The sequence below is a fragment of the Nilaparvata lugens genome, chromosome 5, assembly GCF_014356525.2.
Source record: "Nilaparvata lugens isolate BPH chromosome 5, ASM1435652v1, whole genome shotgun sequence".
Taxonomy (NCBI): domain Eukaryota; kingdom Metazoa; phylum Arthropoda; class Insecta; order Hemiptera; family Delphacidae; genus Nilaparvata; species Nilaparvata lugens.
This window is the reverse complement of record NC_052508.1, coordinates 65,651,152-65,669,722: the sequence shown is the minus strand read 5'-3', so window position 1 is coordinate 65,669,722 and position 18,571 is coordinate 65,651,152. Positions and strand designations below refer to the sequence as shown.

At 36.9% G+C, this 18,571-nt stretch overlaps 1 protein-coding gene across 1 annotated transcript in view; it reads left to right on the top strand.

The window, feature by feature from the left end:
- Window positions 1-18,571, top strand: part of LOC111043649 (type 2 phosphatidylinositol 4,5-bisphosphate 4-phosphatase) — a 34,266-nt gene extending 15,695 nt beyond the window's left edge. Inside the window, exons 2-6 of the mRNA XM_039429582.1 lie at window positions 4,919-5,091; window positions 11,632-11,891; window positions 14,778-14,975; window positions 16,316-16,461; window positions 18,564-18,571. Coding sequence (XP_039285516.1) covers window positions 4,919-5,091; window positions 11,632-11,891; window positions 14,778-14,975; window positions 16,316-16,461; window positions 18,564-18,571 — 785 coding nt within the window. The remainder of the gene's footprint in view (window positions 1-4,918; window positions 5,092-11,631; window positions 11,892-14,777; window positions 14,976-16,315; window positions 16,462-18,563) is intronic.

Sequence of the window (18,571 nt, the reverse complement as noted above, 5' to 3'; positions counted from 1 at the left end):
GATTATTCAATTGCAAATTAATGTTGATTCTATTAAATCATTCACTATGAAGAGATAGCAGACCTCATGTGTGTCTCCAGCGTTATTGCCCTGTCACCAGCTGGCTCAAATATTTGAATAGTAGACTTGAGATGCGCGGGAACACTAGCGTCAGGTGATCAATTTTCATAACGGCAAGGAAAGTTGTGTGAGTGCGCCACACCAGATTTTTACATCTATGTAAACAAACAAACCGAAGCTGCAATACAATATAATGATTTTTACTCTTTAAACTTTCACTTTTCTATTTGTAGAAAAGGTAAATTTCAAGAAAAGTTTAAAATTTTTAGAAAAATGCAATTTACTCTCATTTACTACTCGGCAACAAAAATGCCATTACTTTATTTATATTTATTTATACATTGATACATAGGTTACAATATCATTCTCAACTATGAATGATTGTGAAAGGAATAACAGGCCTATTTGATTTTATAGGAGCATTCCCATTCATTTTATAAGAGGAAATCACTTTACATGTTTGTTTAATACTCGAGAAAACTCGATTCTGTTGATTTCAATGCAGATTGTTGGGTTAAGTGAGTTCTGTTAGGCTATAGGAACATTATGTTCTATTGAAGTTCATGGGAACATCACTAGTGTTTATCAAATAGCCTAATCATTTTTCATAAATATAGTTGCAACTCGAGAAAATATTCTAACTCTATTCTCTGCTATTTGTGTTCATTCAACTTAACTTCAATGTATTGTATTTCTATATAGGTAACCTAATGTTTTTAGTTTTTTGTCTACTATCATTAATATAGTAATAGTGATAAGTATAGCTAATAAGTAAAATAGCTAATAGTGAAGTTGTGTTTCTTTTCTGGCTCAAAATTTTGCAAAATTACTCGAAAATTTCCAATTTATAGAGTAAAATATTTTTGTTTTTGATCAGTTTTTAAATGAGATAAATAAGATCAGTTTTTCAATGAGATAAAAAAATAAATGAATAAATAAATAAATCAACGATCTATAATACTAACTACATAATACTGTTAGTATAAAATATATAGATCGTTGACTATCATAGCTATATAATCACTTTGAACACTGAAAACTATTTTAAAATATAGAGAAAATATTTTATCTCTATTCTACTATTTGTGTACATTCCACTTCACTTCAATGTATTGTATTTCTATATAGGTAATGTTTTTCGTTTTTGTCTACTATCATAGCTATATAGTAACTTTGAACACTGAAAACTATATACAGTCACTTTATTAACACTGAAAACCCCCAATGGAATTTTTTTAAACCAAGCCCCTATTTAAAATTTACATCTGTTATCGTTCAAAAACCTTTGTTTCTTTAATACAAAAAATCTGGTGTAACGCACTCACACAACTTTCTTTGCCGTTATGAAAATTGATCACCTGACGCTAGTGTTCCCGTGCATCTCAAGTCTAATGTGCGAAATAAAATTACCTTTAACATGAAGAGGAGAAATCCATTTCTCCCTCCACAGTTTGTAACATAGTCACAGACGGACATCCTGAGCACAATTGGATGCGCCGTGTCATTTCGCTTCAGGTTCTTGTGATGAACACATCTCCATAACATACACAAACGTATCACTTTGGAACATTGCCAGTGGAGGGGAGCGAAGCGTTACAAAGCTCTCTCACACAGACACAAAAGAAGGAGAATGCTGTTAGGTAGTGGGAGAGATTAGTGGAGGATAGAGCATCGGACCTCTCCGTCTTTGAGAAAGAGCCGTGTTAAAAGAAATTTATCTCACACTTTAGTATTCAAAGATTTGAGCGAGCTGGTAACAGGGCAATAACGCTGGAGACACACGAGGTCTGCTATCTCTTCATAGTGAATCATTTAATAGAATCAACAGTTGCCAACAGTTTGCAATTGGATAATCACATTTTCTCGAATTTCGAGCTTATTTTTAATTTTAGGTGAAAATGTTACTGAACATTAATTGTAGAGATTCTCATGCTCAATCTAATCAAAATGTTTTGTTTAAATTGTATCTGAAGCCTGATAATTGAGAATCTAAAATCAAACTTTGCATAGATGGTGCGGAGCTCCTGAAAGTTTTACACATATGGGACTTGTGTCAGATGGTAGAGCTTATCGATGACTATTTCAGGCATAACTTAAATCAAAATCGTTGGAGCCGTTTTCGAGAAAATCGCGAAAAACCCTGTTTTTGACAACATTTTTACCATTTTAGACGCCATGTTGAATCGCATTTGATCGAAATTGTTCGTGTCGGATCCCTATTTTGTATGGACCTCACATTCCAAATTTCAAGTCATTCCGTCAATTGGGAGTTGAGATATCGGGTACACAGACGCACATACACTCATAAGGTGCGTACAGACTTTCGCTCTGCTCCGCAACCGAACTTCACTCCAGCAGAGCGATTGATGATCGACCGGGGAGCAACGTATAGAAATTTAGAAATTGGGGTACCTTAATTTTTTTCGGAAAGCAATACTTTCCTTACCTATGGTAATAGGGCAAGGAAAGTAAAAATTATTATCAACTTCAAACGAGTCGAGTAAAGTTACTTACTTACTGCCATGGCCATACAAATCTAAGTAGATATTTAGCCGCACCAACAAAGCCCCTCCACCTCTCTCGATTCTCCGCGCTCTTCTCGGTTGTTCCAATTCTCTCCATATCGGCCTTCATTTGACTCCATCATTTCCGTCGTGGTCTTCCTCTCGGTCGTCGTCCTTCTGGATTTCTTTTCAACACTTGATTGAGATTGCTGTCCTCTTTTCTTCTCAAAACATGCCCAGCCCATCTGATCATTCTAAACTTGAACTCGCATACTACATCTGGCTCCCTATAAAGGTCTCGAAGTTCGAGTAAAGTTAATGCTATAAAATGTTCAACAATAAACTATTTCGAGTTTGAAAGATTTTGAAAGGTTGATGTGATCTTGACGTTGTTTTCGATGTTTTTATCAATAAACTGTTTGAATTTAAAAGATTTTGTAAAGGTTAATGTGATTTTGACCTTGTTTTTGATGTTTTAACAATAAACTGTTTGAATTTAAAAGATTTTGTGAAGGTTAATGTGATTTTGACGTTGTTTTTGATGTTTTAACAATAAACTGTTTGAATTTAAAAGATTTTGTGAAGGTTAATGTGATTTTAACGTTGTTTTTGATGTTTTTAACAATAAACTGTTTGAATTTAAAAGATTTTGTGAAGGTTAATGTGATATTGACGTTGCTTTTGATGTTTTAACAATAAACTGTTTGAATTTAAAAGATTTTGTGAAGGTTAATGTGATTTTGACGTTGTTTTTGATGTTTTAACAATAAATTGTTTTGAATACAAATGATTTTGTGAAGGTTGATGTGATTTTGACTTTGTTTCTAACAATAAACTGTTTGGATTTGAAAGATTTTGTAAAGGTTGATGTGATTTTGACGTTGCTTTCGATGTTTTTAACTTTTTGTTCAACCTAACCTAACCTATTCCTGTTTAAGGTGGGGTGGCGACGGTGTCGCCAGTGGGCCCCGATGAGCTGCCTCCCCCCTACCAGGCGGCCACTGCCGGGGCGGGGCCCAAGGTCACGTGTCGTGTCTGCCAGAGCTGATCGACGTCACCAGCAAGAAAGACCAGCACGTGGTTAAGTGCAATCGCTGCAATGAGGCCACTGTATGTACACACTAATAACACTTCATTCACATACATTCATTCATCTATTTACTATAGTGAGGTCCACGTTATAATGGCAGTGTTTGATTAGCAATAGTATTGCTCAGGGTGTCCACGCGGCGGGAAAACGGGAAATCCGGGAATTGTACGTGAATTCATTTGGGCGGGAACTATCCTTGTCTATGATTCAAAAAAGCAGATAGCGCTATCTCTTTCTCGCTTTGTTCTGTTGCCAGATCGTCTTCTAACAATGTAGAATTAATAATTAATCAACAAAATATTTCATCTTAATAAATAATTAGAATTCATTATGAAATCATTGAAAAATATAATTGATTATTTTAAACGAGAATGAACAGTTAATATTACATCTATATACATGTATCAGCTACCGTCTATAGAAAGCATTGACAAGACAGAGGATCGGCAATGTTGTTCTGTTATCTTTCTCCACTGCCATTATAACGTGGACTTCACTATAGCAGGTAACCCAAGGGTCTAATTGAAAACTTGACCCACTGAAATCTTGAAGAATTTAAGTAGGCTTATAACCATCCTCGGTAAATTAAAAATTGATATGCAAAATTTCAAGTTAATCAGTCCAGTAGTTCAGACGTAAAGATGCGTCATTCGTGAATTTCCTATCCCGTACGTATATAAGCCAATTATTTCCTTTATCATATTAGGCCTATAAAGAGTGGGTGAAAAGTCCGAGAACGGCTTAATATCTTTCACAAAGTAATTTGATGGTGGGTGTGATTGGGGATCGTACTCAAATTAAAAATACTACTTTACTATGACTTCAAAAGATTTTGTGAAGGTTAATGTGATTTTGACGTTGTTTTTGATGTTTTAACAATAAACTGTTTGAATTTAAAAGATTTTGTGAAGGTTAATGTGATTTTAACGTTGTTTTTGATGTTTTAACAATAAACTGTTTGAATTTAAAAGATTTTGTGAAGGTTAATGTGATATTGACGTTGCTTTTGATGTTTTTAACAATAAACTGTTTGAATTTAAAAGATTTTGTGAAGGTTAATGTGATATTGACGTTGTTTTTGATGTTTTAACAATAAATTATTTTGAATACAAATGATTTTGTGAAGGTCGATGTGATTTTGACTTTGTTTCTAACAATGAACTGTTTGGATTTGAAAGTTTTTGTAAAGGTTGATGTGATTTTGACGTTGCTTTCGATGTTTTTAACTTTTTGTTCAACCTAACCTAACCTATTCCTGTTTAAGGTGGGGTGGCGACGGTGTCGCCAGTGGGCCCCGATGAGCTGCCTCCCCCCTACCAGGCGGCCACTGCCGGGGCGGGGCCCAAGGTCACGTGTCGTGTCTGCCAGGAGCTGATCGACGTCACCAGCAAGAAAGACCAGCACGTGGTTAAGTGCAATCGCTGCAATGAGGCCACTGTATGTACACACTAATAACACTTCATTCACATACATTCATTCATCTATTTACTATAGTGAGGTCCACGTTATAATGACAGTGTTTGATTAGCAATAGTATTGCTCAGGGTGTCCACGCGGCGGGAAAACCGGGAAATCCGGGAATTGTACGTGAATTTCATTTGGGCGGGAACTATCCTTGTCTATGATTCAAAAAAGCAGATAGCGCTATCTCTTTCTCGCTTTGTTCTCTTGCCATGTCGTCTTCTAACAATGTAGAATTAATAATTAATCAACATAATATTTCATCTTAATAAATAATTAGAATTCATTATGAAATTATTGAAAAATATAATTGATTATTTTAAACGAGAATGAAGAGTTAATATTACATCTATATACATGTATCAGCTACCGTCTGTAGAAAGCATTGACAAGACAGAGGATCGGCAATGTTGTTCTGTTATCTTTCTCTACTGCCATTATAACGTGGACCTCACTATAGCAGGTAACCCATGCTCCGCAATGGTCTAATTGAAAGCTTGACCCACTGAAATCTTGAAGAATTTATTTAGTCTTATAGCCATCCTCGGCAAATTAAGAATTAATATGCAAAGTTTCAAGTTAATCAGTCCAGTAGTTCAGACGTAAAGATGCGTCATTCGTGAATTTCCTATCCCGTAATAATAAGCCAATTATTTCATTTATCATATTAGGCCTATAAAGAGTGGGTGAAAAGTCCGAGAACGGCTTAATATCTTTCACAAAGTAATTTGATGGTGGGTGTGATTGGGGATCGTACTCAAATTAAAAATACTACTTTACTATGACTTCAAAAATCTGGTCCGCCATCTTGGATCCGCCATATTGAATGCAACTTTATTTTTTTAAATAGAAAGGAGGTCATGCGATATATGATTTCGATACGAAATTTCAAATGAGAATGAATGGTGAAAACCGGACATCGATATCTCAAACCGTTCAGAAGATATTCACATTATCAATCAATACTGTTCAAAGCAGAAAGGAGAGAAAAAGTCTGAGAACGGCTTAATATCTCATACACAAAGGTTATTTGACGGAGGGTGTGATTGAGGATCCTACTCAACTTGAAAATACTACTTTATTATTATATTACTTTTGTATACTTGTGACAATGACCAATGTTTATTGTAAACCAAATGGTAATAAATATATTATTTATTTATTTATGACTTCAATAATCTGGTCCGCCATCTTGGATCCGCCATATTGATATTAAGCCGTTTTCAGACTTTTCTCTCTCCTTTCTGCTTTGAATAGTATTTATTAATAATGTGAATATCTTCTAAACGGTTCGAGATATCGATATGCGGTTTTCGTCATTCATTTCCTCTTGAAATTTCGTATCGAAATCTTGTATCGCATGACTACCTTCCTATTTAAAAAAATAAAGTTGCATTCAATATGGCGGATCCAAGATGGCATACCAGATAATTGAAGTCATAATAAAGTAGTATTTTCAAGTTGAGGATCCTCAATCACACCCACCGTCAAATAACCTGTGTGTATGAGGTATTAAGCCGTTCTCAGACTTTTCACCCACTCTGTATACTTACAACAGCAACTTTCTAGACGTGTTTTAAGCGTAGGTGATGACGAGGGGATGAATGATTCATGATGATTTCATGAATATAGAAAAGAGATGAAGGTTATGTACTATGTGTCACATACATTTTCAAAAACCACTCACTAAAGTGAGGTCTACGTTATAATGGTAGTATTTTATTAACATCGGTGTTGCTATCCTTGTCTTTCATTCGACACAGCAGGTAGTGCTATCCTCCACCACCTCCGCACTGTTCTCAGATCGTGTTGCAACAATGTAGAAATATAATTAATTAACTGAATATTTAATTTCAATTATGAAAATTTATCATAAAATCATTGAAAAATATGTTCAAAATATAATTGATTATTTTAAACAAGAATTAACAGTCAATATTTCATCGGATATACCGGTATCAACTATTCTCTTGAGAAGGTAGCGGCAAGGCAGAGAATCGGCAACACTATCTTCATATCTTTCACCACTGCCATTATAACTCACTAAATCTATCCCTCCACAATATGAGGGGAAATATAAAGTTTAATATTACATTATCAAGTGTAAGGCTAGGGGCTCACCAGTTAGTCAAGACAAGACAAGACAAGACATGATCAGACACGTTTAGTCACAATACTTCACATTGTTGCTTATGACGCAACTCACACTGATTAGTCATTGCAATTAGACATGTATTCATAAGCAACTATGTGAAGTATTGTGACTAAACGTGTCTGATCATGTCTTGACTCGTCTCGTCTTGACTAACTGATGTGCGCCTAGCCGTTTCACTTTTCTAATTATTCAAGATTAGAAATTCTTGGGCCCGGTTGCACAAAAGCTGGCCAAATTTTTATTGTGATTAATTTCACAAGAACCAATCAGAGAACCTTATTTTTCGATTGACTCTCGTGAAATCAATCACAATTAAAACTCGACCAGCTTTTGTGCAACCGGCAGTTATTATAATAAACATTTGGGGTCTATAAATTCTCTTGGTTATAATGAGAACTGTTACCATAACCTCACTTGTACTATTATATCAAAAGAAATCGGGTGAGAAACAGTTTTGAGATAATCCTATTGATTCTCTCCCAATCATTTATATGATTATAATAATGCATGTGTTTACTTTCCTTGCCCTATTATCATAGGTAAGGAAAGTATTGCTTTCCGAAAAAAATATTATGGTACCCCAATTTCTAAATTTCTATACGTTTCAAGGTCCCCTGAGTCCAAAAAAGTTGTTTTTGGGTATTGGTCTGCATGTGTGTGTATGAGTGTATGTGCGTCTGTGTACACGAATGACTTGAAATTTGGAACTTAAGGTCCTTACAATATAAGGATCCGACACGAACAATTTCGATCTGATGCAATTCAAGATGGCGGATAAAATGGTGTCAAAAACCGGGTTTTTCGCGATTTTCTCGAAAACGGCTCCAACGATTTTGATCAAATTCATACCTAAAATAGTAATTGATAAGCTCTATTATAGAGAAACAATAGCGTAAGTAGATATCCCATGGTATAGGGAGTAATCGACTTGAGTTAACAGTAAAAGTTACGACATAAACTCCCTATACCAAGGGATATCTACTTACGCTATTGTTTCTCTATGGCTCTAACAACTGCCTAAAGTCCCATATCTGTAAAAATTTTAGGAGCTCCGCCCCATCTATGCAAAGTTTGATTTTAGATTCCCAATTATCAGGCTTTAGATACAATTTAAACAAAAAATTCCAAGTGGAAAAGATTGTGCATGAAAATCTCTTCAATTAATGTTCAGTAACATTTTCACCTAAAATTGAAAATAAGTTCGAAATTCGAGAAAATGTTATTATTTCAATTACAAACTGTTGGTAACTGTTGATTCTATTAAATCATTCACTATGAAGAGATAGCAAACTTCGTGTGTCTCCAGCGTTATTGTCCTGTCACCAGCTGGCTTGGATCTTTGAATAGTAGACTTGAAGATGCGCGGGAACACTAGCGTCAGGTGATACATTTTCATAACGGCAAGGAAAGTTGTGTGAGTGCGCCACACCAGATTTTTGTGAATAAATATCAGTTGAGAAAACAGTTTTTTTTGTCACATCCACATTTATTAGACTTGTATTCAGGACTGCAGTTTCGTATTGAAACCAACACATCTTCAGCTGTAGTGCAGTCCTGTGTAAGAGTCTAAGGGGCCCTACACACCTACAGATTTGGCTCGCGGATTTGGCCTGTCTTGGCTCGTGTCCTTGAACGACTCTGAACAAAATCACTACACACTATAGTATGGTCCACGTTATAATGGCAGTGGATAAAGATAGAAGAATAGCGATGCCAATTCTCTGCATTAATTGATTATATTTCTACACCGTCAAAAACATAATTGTCATCGTTGTGGACCTAGAAAAGGATAGTACCACCGGCGTTGTCGAATGATAGACAAGGATAGCAAAACCGAAGTTGATCAAATACTGTCATTATAACGTGGACCTCACCATAGTAGTAAGCAATGCGAGCCCGGCCTGCCGTATTTTTCAAGGTTATCCTCTCCACCAAAATCTAAATTGTCCAATAATGGAGATAGAGGAATTTTGATTTCAGATTTGAATCCAGCTACCCCAAATTCTTTAAAGCGTAAGTCCCATTTTCGAAAATACCCAAAAACAAGGGAGTTTAAATTAAAAACATGGCTGTTTTTAATATAGCTTTCTATTAAAGACTTTCTAATATGCCGTTCGGCAAGGACTCAGAGGAGTTATCCTTTCATTGCCTTCAAGATGTTTAATAAGCTGCCAGAGTGGGTCAAGGATAGTGGAAGTGATAGACAGTTCCGAGCAGTTTTGAAATCACTCTTGGTGGAGTATCCATTCTATAGCGTGAGTGAATCCATTCTAGAGTGAATTTCTTGATAGGTGAGATGACATTTTAAAACTTTTTTTTGTGACATGTTTTTTAAACCCTGACACAGTCAATCCAGCAGCGCTGGTCAATGACCTAGAATAAAACTAAACTAAACTAAAACTATTACCATAGTAAAAACGTACTAGGTTAATGAGATAATAATTTTTTTGCTCATAAAGGGAAAGTTTTTAGAAGTGTTTGAACACTCAAAAGTTTAGGTCTGAACATGAACATTTTTAAAACTTTTTTTTAAATTTTAAACTTTGAAAAGATGAATCCAAATATGAAATCAGAAAATCAATAATCAACTATGAATATGAAAAGAGTTGGATATGAATTCAACTCTGACCATTTTCACTTCCATTTCCTCCTTATTGTTATCTCTTATCTGTCTCTCTCTCTCTCTACACACACACACACACACACACACACACACACACACCCACACACCCACACTTACTCTCTCTGACGGATGACGAATGTGAATTCAGTAAGCTTTTTGAGGTCTGCTGAAGTGCAGTTTCATTAACAGATCTTTCAACGCAACTTAAAAGTAATTGTGCTTCATTTGTAGTTTCTTTTTATATATGTTTTACTTTTATTCTTCATCTCTTCTCCCTGTCGCCTTATTTTTCTCTATCCTCTCTTCCTCCTGGATAGAGCTTTCTGCTATCTTATAATTATAACAATTAATCTGTCATTTTCCAATTATCTACTAATTTCTGTTTTTCTTAATTGCATTAATACCATTTTGTTCATGTTACTATCGTTTATTTTGTTTAATTATCTGGATGTATATTTTGTAATGCTGTTTTTGTGCAATGGGTCTGTCGAGACCTAGCACACCATCAATAAAATCAATCAATCAATCTCTCTTTCCCACACAGACGCACACCAACTCTTAATTCACACAGCGTAGCAGTAGATAGAGAATTGAACCCTCTATACTTGAAATATTGTAAAGCCTCAACCAGCTCCCAATAAGTACGGTATAGAACTCTTTACATCTTATGTAGGATAGTATTTAAAATACTATGACAATTCATTGATCGAAAAAGGTTGTCATACTCAATATTAACCTGTTAAAAATAGAGTCAAAAAAGTTGTGATTGAATTTCAGCTTCCTCAATAAAATTTCCCACAAGTAAACAAAAATAATATTATAAAAAAAGTTCATTTTTATCATATTTTCTGAAACTTCGAAATTTTATCGTATACATCAATATGTGTATCATATGTTGAAAAATTTCAAGTATCAAGTGAAAAATTTCAACTATCTTGGTAGTTCATTTTTATTGAATAACAATTTGAAATATGTTTATTCTACAGCTAATAAAATTTTTTGGGAAACACTGGTATTATTATTTTACAGTACTAGTACTTTCTTGCTATAAGTTCAACCAAATTCTTTATAGAAATAGAATTCTTCATTAATAACATTAAAGTGCTCACAGAGTTTTCATTTTCGACTATTTTAGAGCTCCCGCGAACCATTTTACTAATTCGAGGGCGCTAAATCCGAATCTGAAATCAAAATTTTGCTATCTCGATTTTAAGGCGATTTAGATTTTTGGTAACTACACGCGCTCGGCCGGGAGAGCCTACACACTCACGGATTTCGCCCGAGCCGAGCCGAGCCAGTAGCCCTGGACGGATTTGGCTCGGCTCGGCTCGGCTCGGCCTGGCTCGGCTCGCAATTAATCGCCTGCACACTCACGGATTACGCTCGAGCCGAGCCAAGACAGGCCAAATCAGCGAGCCAAATCCGTAGGTGTGTAGGGCCCTTGATAATATGGATGTGACAAAAATAGAAATGTGGTTTTTTAATTATGGAAAAATTCCACAATATCAATTCTTATTCAACACATTTTATCATTAAATATCAGTTGTTTGAAGGCTTACAAAATAACATTGAAAATTGGAAAGCTTTGACATTCGAGGTTATATAATAAAACAATTGAAACACCATTATGTTTCAAACACCATAGTGTTTCAATTGTTTTATTATATATTCAATGTAATTGCCTGTTTTGTAATTGTCATCCAATAAATAAAGAAGATTTGTTGTGTGTGTGTTTCAGCCAATAAAGAACGCGCCACCGGGCAAGAAGTATGTACGCTGTCCGTGCAACTGTCTGCTGATCTGCAAGAGCACATCGCAGCGAATCGCGTGTCCCCGCCCCGACTGCAAGCAGATCATCAACCTGGCGCCCAGTCCGGTCACACCGCCTGTGCCCTCGCTGCCCGGCATGTGCCGCGTCTCCTGTGTGCACTGTCACGACACCTTCCTCTTCAACACACTGCAGAACGCGCTTGCTCGCTGTCCGCACTGTCAGAAAGTGTAAGTCGCCGAAATTAGCAACAAATAAGCTCAAGTTGTCACTCTCTCACACACTACATAACAGATTCCTCGTCCACACTGTCAGAAAGTGGAAGTCGCCGAAATTGTCGAAAAATAGGCTCAAGTTGTCACTCTTTCACACTGTATAACCGATTGCTCGTTGTCCGCACTATTAGAAAGTGTAAGTCGCCGAAATTGTCAGAAAATAATCTTATGTTTCCACTCAACTTACTGCAGAACGCGTTTGCCCTCTGTCCGCACTTTCAGAATGTGTATGTCGCCGAAATTAGCATCTAATAGGCTCAAGTTTTCACTCTTCCACACTTTACAGAACGCGCTTGCTCGCTGCCCGCACTGTCAGAAAGTGTAAGTCGCCGAAATTAGCAACAAATAAGCTCAAGTTGTAACTCTTTCACACACTGTGCTTGCTCGCTGTCGCACTGACAGAAAGTGTACGTCGCCGAAATTGTCAGAAAATAATCTTATGTTTTCACTCAACTTACTGCAGAACGCGCTTGCCCTCTGTCCGCACTTTCAGAAAGTGTATGTCGCCGAAATTAGCATCTAATAGGCTCAAGTTTTCACTCTTCCACACTTTACAGAACGCGCTTGCTCGCTGTCCGCACTGTCAGAAAGTGTAAGTCGCCGAAATTAGCAACAAATAAGCTCAAGTTGTCACTCTTTCACACACTGCGCTTGCTCGTTGTCCGCACTTTCAGAAAGTGTAAGTCGTCAATTCTCAATTCTTGAGGTATGAATCGTTTCTCCTTATATGTGACAATCACAAATTGCAATCTTTAAATATGAATCGTTTCTCTTAATAAGTGACATTTACAAATTGCAATTCTTGAATTATTAATCTTTCCTTCTGATATGTAACATTTACAAATTACAATTCTTGAAGTATGGATCGTTTCTCTTAATATGTGACATTTACAAATTGCAATTCTTGAAATATGAATAGCTTCTCCTAAATATGTGACATTTATAAATTACAATTCTTGAAGTATGAATCGTTTCTCTTGATATGTGACATTAAGGCTCAACTCACACTAGCTCGACTCAAATAGTTCGACTCCAGTCGAGGATACTCTCGACCTTACGACGTTTTTGCTCATTGTCACTACTTCAGTTCCATGCTACTCAATTTCTAAACTTACTTTATCATAAATATAAGATCCAATTCGTCACTACTTCGCATGTAACAAATGTTATATTATTATTAATATATTGTCTTATCTAATTCTTATTATTGTCTTATCTAAAATTATAAAACATCACTTTCATAAAACATAACCTCACTTTCATTAAAAATACATGGTACTAAGCAACTCAAGTCGAGGCTGGATCAACATGTCGAGTCGACGCTCGACTCAGTCTCACAGTCGTGAGGTCGCGGAGACTAGAATCGACTGGTCTGAGTGTGGCCATTTGAAACCACATGCTGCGTCGAGAAGGTGGAGTCTCAGTCTCTTCTCGACTTGAGTCGCGTAAGTGTGAGTTGAGCCTTTATTATTGTTTATTGTTTTTAAGGGACGGATTCAAGGATCCAAAGGTACAAGGAACCCCAAACGTCAACCGAAGCTTATTGTGTTCCCAAGTAGTATGTTAGTTAGGCAAACCAATACCTATATCCTTTACAAGAACCAGGAGTTTTTCCCTATACTAACATTCCATTCATCACCTGGTTGCAATCCTTGTCGCTATCCAGTGTGATATGCTTGGCAGTCTCTTCAGACTGATTAGTACTCGTGGTCTACGTGAGTTCCACTCCTGGCCTTCTTTGTAGGTCCTTCCGCTGAGGAAGGGGCGTCCAAGTTTCCTCCAGGGTGCCCGGCCATCCTTGACTCAGCCTCTTGACCCACATTTGTGTCTGGGTTTTCACCCATCACTGGTCTTTTGAGTTTTTTCTTTTTGCTCCTCCGAAACTTCGCAGGGTCAAAAGAGGAGGTCTCACCTCCTCCAATAAGTTTTGCCTAAATGGCCGCCCTTCTTTGAGCAGTGGTAAGTTTTGGCCTCTCCACCCACAAACTCGTGACCTCTGTGAGTTCCACTTCTGGCCTTTTTGTAGATCCTTCCGCTGAGAGAGGGGACGCCACACTGCCTCTAGGGCGCCCGGCCACCCTCGACTCAGTCTCTTGACCCACATTTGTGCCTGGAGTTTCGCCCATCTCTGGTCTCTTATATTTTTACAGATGGAATCAAATAGAGAATGCATTTATTCAAATGCTACTGGTTGGCCTCTATGGCTTCGTATAAAATGAGCGCTGCTATCCAGAGATTGTCAGTTTGGTGTAAGGGTAAGCATTCCTGACTGGCAACCGTGCCAGTTGCCAATTGTACCAATTGTGCCAATTGTGGGTACCGTGTACCCACATTAAATGTGGCACAAATTTTGTGCCTGGAGTTTCGCCCATCTCTGGTCTCTTGGGTTTATCTTTTTGCCGCTCCGAAACTGCCCTGATGAGGTTTGAAGTCAAGGCAACTTCTGGAGTTGCCTTGAGGTCCATTTTAGTCGCCTCCTACGACAAGCATGAATGTAGGTGAATTCTGGTTTTCAACACATTCTTGAGTACGATGATCGACTCAAAGCTCCCCCAACCCACAGGGGGTGACTGTTGAGCCTTACAAATTGCAATTCTTGAAGTATGAATCGTTTCTCCTAATATGTGACATTTATATAACACAAATTACTATTTTTACTATTACTATTTAACAGAAATTAATTCTTGAAGTATGAATCGTTTCTCCTAATATGTGACATTTATATTACACAAATTACTATTTTTACTATTACTATTTAACACAAATTAATTCTTGAAGTATGAATCGTTTCTCCTAATATGTGACATTTATACAACACAAATTACTACTTTTTAATTGCAGGTCATCGGTTGGGCCGGACTTCTCTCGAGGCCGCGGCATCGCTTTCCTGCTCGTTGCAATCGTCTTCTTGTTGATTGGAGCTGGCGTCACCATGCTAACGTATCGGTACGCAGCTCAGAAGGGAGGCACCTATTTCGTTTATATTGGTGAGTTGCACACAAGCTCTTTATTTATCATCTCTTCCCTAACAATTCTAATGTTTTTAAGTAATAATAATAAGTTTTTATTTCGACAAAATTTACAAATTTCTTTTACAAAAAATTGCAAGTGGAAAAGATTGAACATGAAAATCTGTACAATAATTAATGTCCAGTAACATTTTCACCTAAAATTCAAAATAAGCTCGAAATTCGAGAAAATAAGATTATTCAATTATTGCGAACTGTTGGCAACTGTTGATTCGATTAAATCATTCACTATGAAAAGATAGCAGACCTCGTGTGTCTCCAGCGTTATTGTGCTGTCACCAGCTGGCTCAGATCTTTCAATAGTAGACTTGAGATGCGCGTGAACACTAGCGTCAGTTGATCAATTTTCATAACGGCAAGGAAAGTTGTGTGAGTGCGCCACACCAGATTTTTTGTCATAAAGAATCCATAGGATGAAGGTAAGATGCATTGCGCATAAAGACAAGCGAACAGAATTTTGGGCGAGTCATTTAATAATCACCAGCCGTAAGATAGCTAAGTGTATTCCTGACCCCATTGCCGAAGAACGCGGAAGTTAGTGAAAATTCAGAACTCCGACTGGAATTATGCTTGTTGACCACCTCCTGCTCCCAAGACATGACAGTATTCATTAGGTACAGTAAAGTGTACCTTTTTATTAGGGGATTGGTCTTTTGATGTACGATTACAGTTCATTTTCAGGATTGAATTTCAAGTTACCTCTTCTACACTAAGGACGGAATTCAGTATGCCTTGAAACGCGTTTAGGTACAACAAAGACGTTGTAAACAACGAAATACTGTGGAAAAACTCTTATGTTTTCTAAAAATAGAAGCTGTATTCAATTTGAATATGTTCTCATCTTCATTATTTATATACTAGCTGTCAGGCTCGCTTCGCTCCTAGCCAGGGGGCGGCTCCGCCCCCTTGACCCCCGACTGGATCGTCCAAAATGAGATCCACTCCTGGCCTTTTTGTATTCCGGATTCTTCCGCTGAGAGAGGGGATGCAAACTGCCTCTAGGGCGCCCGACCACCCTCGTCTCTTGACCCACATTTGTGCCTGGAGTTTCGCCCATCTCTGCTCTCTTGGGTTTTTCTTTTTGCCGCTCCGAAACTGCCCTGATGAGGTTTGAAGGCAAGGCAACTTCTGGAGTTGCCTTGAGGTCCATTTTAGTTGCCTCCTACGACAAGCATGGATGTAGGTGAATTCTGGTTTTCAACACATTCTTGAGTACGATGATCGACTCAAAGCTCCCCCAACCCACAGGTGGTGACTGTTGAGCCTTACAAATTGCAATTCTTGAAGTATGAATCGTTTCTCCTAATATGTGACATTTATACAACACAAATTACTATTTTTTAATTGCAGGTCATCGGTTGGGCCGGACTTCTCTCGAGGCCGTGGCATCGCTTTCCTGCTCGTTGCAATCGTCTTTTTGTTGATTGGAGCTGGCGTGACCATGCTAACGTATCGGTACGCAGCTCAGAAGGGAGGCACCTATTTCGTTTATATTGGTGAGTTGCACACAAGCTCTTTATTTATCATCTCTTCCCTCACAATTATAATGTTTTTAAAGTAATAATAATAAGTTTTTATTTCGACAAAAAACAACAAAATTTACAGACTTCTTTAACGGTATATAATACAACATAGCATCAATATTGCGCATACAGTACAAAGTGGATATATCTATATCTTCTAGTCTGTAAAACATATAGCGATTGGAATACTATTTCGGATACAGCCATAATAATAACCTAAGCTACATTTCGTGATTGTTGAAAAACAATCAGGTAACATTGGGGAGCTAGAAAAACATAGCGTGAAAGCATAGCATAGTAAAGTGAAGATAGAATAAAATAAACAATACTAATGACAACTTTGTTAACAAATGAATACGAATATCTTACTTCTAACAATTGTAAGGTAATAATTTAGGGCCGGTTTCCGAGCTCGGGATTTAGCTAAGTTCTAGACTTTAACTGGCTTTAAACTCTGGAGTCAGAAAATTGGCTTTCCAAGTCAGAGCGTTAACGTAGTTGAGGACTTAAATAGACTCTGGAGTTTAGAGATCATGTTAGACCCTGGAGTTTATAATTATGCTTTCTGAGTGAAGAGCTTATAAGTCCAGGACTTGAATTAGATTCTCGCCTCTTTCTGAGTCAAGGATTTATCAAAAATCGTTAAGTCCAGGACTTGAAACAGCGTGATTTTAAACCCTCGACTGGGGTAGGGTTTAAATTCAAGTTCTAGACTTAACTGAGCAAACACAATTCAGTTATTGTTTTGGAGTAGATAAAAAGGCAAATAGATGTCATGGAATACCTAAATTATTTGGATTAGTCCATCTAAATTCATAATTTATAGTTTGCAAGTTTATTTTGGTATAAAGTTCTTCATTATATTATGCTTAAAAAACTAACCTTATTTTATGACTGTATGACATAACCTAGAAATGTTCAAGGAAAATAATACAAAGATTGCCTTGGAATGGCAATCATCACATCTCCTAATGTGAATATTATTAATCAATGGCATATTCAACATAATAATAATATAACAATAATAAATTATTATTCCAGTTTTTTCAAAACATACTAAAATTTTATTCCAAAATCAATGGCAAGGATCAATGATAACGTAAAATGAAATGCTTATTTTTTATTCATATTTCAAAAGGTTAGGTTTGCTTTGAATTTATAGATCTACACAATACAAAGAAATCGAAACGTATTTTGACAAAATGATTCACAAAACAGTTTGGAGAGCATTTCAATTATCCCGCTGCAATCAGCTGTTTTGCTAAAGGCCTAATGCCAACAATACAACAGCAAAATATTGAGAATTTCCCTCATGTTTACTGCCTTAAAGTCCTGGACTCAAGTAAGTCGAGAACTCAATAGACCCAGGAGTTTAAAACATAAACCCGTGACTCAGAAAGTTGATTTAAACCCGAGAGCTTATTTCAGTCCTGGACTCTGTAAGTCCAGAACTTATAGATCCCGAGCTCGGAAACCGGTCCTTAGAGTTGAATCTTGTTGTACTGTGCAGCAAAAGTACACCATGATAATTAATATACGAAATAATATACTGTATGCAAATAACCTTGATAGCAAGGTCACGTCGGCATTACAGGAGCATCATTGAACAGAAATAAATAAAGTTCTTCAATGTAAGCATAAAAGTAATAAAAAAGTTTTACAATCTAAAATCTGGTTTAGCAACCGGATAAAAATAGTATAAAAATAAAGGCATTTATCTACAGTGAGGTCCACGTTGTAATGGCATTATTGGATTAGCATTGGTGTTGCTTTCATGGTCTATCATCTGACAAAGCAGAGAGCGCTATGTTTTTCTAGCTCCCCAATGTTACCAGATTGTTTTTCAACAATCACGAAATGTAGCTTAGGTTATTATGGCTGTAACCGAAATAGTATTCCAATCGCAATATGTTTTTACACACTGGAAGATATAGATATATCCACGGTATTTAGATGAAAACGGTAGTGGTCATGAAATGTGTGCGCATGGCCAGCCAGCTAGATTGCGTTATCGCCACCAACCGAGGTTTTCAACACCTATTTGGCAATTTAAGAAACTTATTTGCTAAAAACAGATGATTAG